The 3,875-nt window shown below is 48.0% G+C and overlaps 2 protein-coding genes across 2 annotated transcripts; one reads left to right on the top strand and one right to left on the bottom strand.

The window, feature by feature from the left end:
• Nucleotides 1-73: 73 nt before the first annotated feature.
• Nucleotides 74-559, top strand: H257_04887 (hypothetical protein; the record flags this gene model as incomplete). Its single annotated transcript, XM_009829542.1, has 2 exons — nt 74-173; nt 216-559. 2 exons carry the CDS (start codon nt 74-76, stop codon nt 557-559), a joined length of 444 nt encoding a protein of 147 aa, XP_009827844.1.
• A 316-nt stretch (nt 560-875) lies between these two features.
• On the bottom strand, nt 876-1,883 carry H257_04886 (hypothetical protein; the record flags this gene model as incomplete). Its single annotated transcript, XM_009829541.1, has 3 exons — nt 876-1,320; nt 1,454-1,768; nt 1,858-1,883. The coding sequence occupies 3 exons, from the start codon at nt 1,881-1,883 to the stop codon at nt 876-878; spliced, it is 786 nt and encodes a 261-aa protein (XP_009827843.1).
• Between the last annotated feature and the right edge of the window lie 1,992 nt (nt 1,884-3,875).

Genomic DNA, 3,875 nt, shown 5'->3' with positions numbered 1-3,875 from the left:
CGAGTGCCCCCCCGACGTACGCCGGGCGAAGCGATTCAGTCGCGATATCGACAAAAACGTTGGTGTGTGCTCGATGGAGGACGAGGACGTTGATGAAGACGTCGATGACACCGTGGATGGACCTTTCGACGTCGCTGAGTGTGAAGTCTCCCTACACGAGGATGATCAGCTAAGTACGAGTGCTAATATACGTGATTGATTGATATTTGTCATAGACGACAAGCCGAATCGAACGGGATTGCCCAGGAACGTGCTCATCGAGCTTGGAAAGGATTTGAAACGGCAGCGCGCGACTGAGAGTAGTGGCATGCTTTCTAATATCGCGAGAAAGCGCCAGTCGTTGGACAAGTTCATTGCTGGAGCTGCGGAGGCTAACGCTAAGGCGTCGTCAGATTTCATGTCTATGATGATGATCATGGAAGCGCGTTCGACTGAGCGAGAAGAACAACGTCACATGAGAGAAATGGAATGGCGTGCCGAGGAGCGCGTCCGCCATGACCGCCGCGACGAGTTGCACATGATGTTGATGGCCAAGCTCTTTGATAGCAAGCACAAGTAACTCAAAAATATTTCGAGTTGCTGTTTTTGTGTTTTGACCAGCACTTCATTTGCATATTTTTTTAGAATATTCCTCCTATATGATCTCTATTTACAGTGTTAGTACCATGTCGACCTATGTTTAGTTGGTTCTAGGATTTATTTAGGTAATATCGGAATCGTAATCCTGAATGAAATTTAATTTCGGATTAATTGTTCCAAAGAAAAAAATCGCAGCGGGAATCGCCTATTTTGCAATAAAAATGTACAAGGTACTTGCCTTGAAGGTGTTCAATTAGGCCTGTTTAGGACTTTTTTTAGGAGTTAAAAGTACTATTTTACAATCCAAAGACATTTTTTATCTGGAAATTGTACAACTTAAACATACTCTCAAGTCGCATAGTACGGAGTGATGGGTTATATGGCAGGGACAGGAGCAGTTGACGGTACACTTTGCTGACAGCACCCATGCCCCATACCGCAGCTTGGCGCAACAACGTAATGCAGTCACTCATCACTTTCAGGCCAAGTCGGCACGCTGGAGGATGCCGTTCGAGGTCCCATTTCTTCAGCGGGGTCACAATACGGCCAGCACACCTGCCACTGACCGGAAATGCAGAGTCGGACGCAACCTTCATACCAACACCGGTCTTCGTCGGGTCTGCGAGGATCTTTTGCAACCTCCGGCTCATTTCACCATCGTTCCATGAGCCGGGGAAGTTGTGTCTCCCCCACACCAATGTGCCGTCGAGCCCTAAGCAGAGGACACCAGTGTCGAACACGCTGTGTAACCATCCTAGACCATCGTTAGATATAGAAGCACACAGCATCAGCTACCGTTGTACATTGCGTTCTGCAGATCAGTTGACGATGGTTCCTGCACACGTAAGTTCTTTCCATCGACGAATGAAAGCACCCCGTGGACAAGCGGCTCCGCAAGTTGCTCATAGCCGCCCATCTTGCCTGCGTGGCCTTCGACGGCCACTTGATCACAGCATCTGGGCAAGCTGCCAGGGCACGGACCAAGGCTTCTTCTCCTTTCCGCAGAATACGGGCGCACGTGCTTGGTGTCAGCGCAAACAGCTCTTGTAGTGACTTCTGCTCGACAGCGCCTGTGTACAAGTGCAGCACCAACGCCAGATCAGCATGCGCATGGACAACACGCGGAGGTCTACCACCTTTGCCACGTCTACTGGGTTGTTCGTACTCACCGGAAAACAAGGCGAGCAGACTATCAAATGCATCCGGTGGCAACGATACGGTAGGGATGAAAGAGGCTGGGCCATGTGTTGCATACATAATGTACCAGGGACAATCTACTTGTTCTTGGAGTAGTGACCGAGCATTAATCTTGTTCCGCTCTCTGAGAGATGCTCGGAGGCGATGAGCTACCAGCACCCTATGTAGTCGGTGGCGGCGGCACCAGAGGACTCCAGCTACACCAAGACGCATTTCTTCTGAACTGTCCACGCGCCACCAATAATTCACCCAATCATGTCCTTTCTTACTTTTCTTTTTACCCTGTAATACTTTATTGTTATTGTGTCTTGTGTCGGTTTTGGTAGCACATCTACCGTATTTCCCGCACATCTGTAACCATGCAAATGTTTTAGAAATAGTTACAACTTTACGGGAACACTTTACAGTTAAACGTACCACTTTAGTTTCCGCTCAATTGCATCGTTTTGATTGGGCAAAATGTTTAACCGCGCATACAATGAGCATGATTGACGAACACAAGCCAAATGACTTCTGAGTCACGACGAAGTCGATCCACGTCTGGACAACGCAAATCCAATTCATTGAGGTTTAAAGTAAAAGTGATACAAGCTTACGAAGCTACAACGGGTGCTCGGAAGACCTTCTATTGCATTGGGAAGGAGTTCGGCGTCCAAACTGGCCAAGTGTCTCGGTGGGTCAAGGCCAAGGACCAAATCAACGCCAGGGCAGTGTTCAATCCGTCTGTATTGACCGTCAATGCTGGCCGCCCAGTGACCAACCCAGACGTCGAGGCCGAAGTACTTGAGTACTTCAACACTCTTCAGCAAGACGACATCGCCATCAGTACGAACATGCTCATCATTTACGCCTTCAGTGTGGATTTGGACTTTCATGGCGGACAACCAAACGCGTTGAAGAAGTGGGTTTACATGTTCCCGACACAACTTGGTCATTCGCCGTCCAACCCGCCGGGCTCAAAAGCGATCAGGTCATTTGACGGCGATTATGGAAGATTTTGGAACGACCTTGGCGGCACGCTTCGCGCCGTTTGGAACGTTGGCGAACGTATCAGGGCGATGTTTTGTAAACATGGACGAGACACCTCTCCCTCTGGAGCCAGAGGTCAAGACAACGATCGCAGCAAAGGGTTCAAGAACGGTGTCTGCACGCAAGTGTACGTCGTCCAATCCCCGTGTTACTGTGTGCCTTGCAATCGCGTCGGATGGTACCAAGCTACCACCATTTGTGGTATTCAAGGGAGTCCCGGGTGCCCGTATTGACTCGAGTCTTGAAGCTATCGTGCCAGCTGGCTTGTTCGCGACGTGTCAAGAGAAGGCCTTCATGGACTCGGACCTCACTGAAAAGTGGTTCAATAGCGTTTGGAAGCCCCACGTCGCCAACGAATCATCCAGTCTGTTGTTGTGGGATGACTTTGCTTGTCATAAGACCGCTCGGATTGGGCTATTGTTGTCTAACATCGGCACAGCGATGGAAATTATTCCAGGTATTTGATATATATTTTTGTACTCTATATATATTTTTTTGTATATTTGTTTGTGATTATTTGAGATATTTGATACACATTGAGGTGTACTAGTATTTTCGTGAATGTTTATCGTGTATGTTTGTGTAGGAAATTTTCTAACTTTTCAAAACCTTTCTAGGCGGATTTACTTGCGTTTTGCAGCCGTTGGATGTCGCTATTAACAAGCCATTCAAAGATCAAATCCGGAATACGTACTACTCTGGTCCACTAAAAGAGTCCGATTTGACTACTCATTCGTGGCATTTTTCTAATTTTACGGTTTAATGTTATATCATTGGCTAGTTTAAAAGCGCAAGGTCTCGTCTTTGATTGGCTGTATTCTGCGTGTTCCAAGTCGATTTTGCTCGCAAGTTATGGCTGTGGAAAAATGTTGTCTCATCGTGCAAGAACCATAACGACCCGCTCAGGAGTCAAATTTGTATTTCAACTCTTGTGATCAATACATACTACCAAGCTAACTTCATTGCCGTGCGTACCATGCCATCCCCGAGCTCATCATCCCCCACCAGCACGCAGCGGCCCCCAATGAAACTCAGCAATGCCTCGCGATCGGCAATCTACGAAACGTTGC

This window comes from Aphanomyces astaci, assembly GCF_000520075.1.
Source record: "Aphanomyces astaci strain APO3 unplaced genomic scaffold supercont1.9, whole genome shotgun sequence".
NCBI lineage: Eukaryota > Oomycota > Saprolegniomycetes > Saprolegniales > Verrucalvaceae > Aphanomyces > Aphanomyces astaci.
The sequence above is the reverse complement of the archived record's forward strand: the minus strand, read 5'-3'. Positions and strand labels throughout refer to the sequence as shown.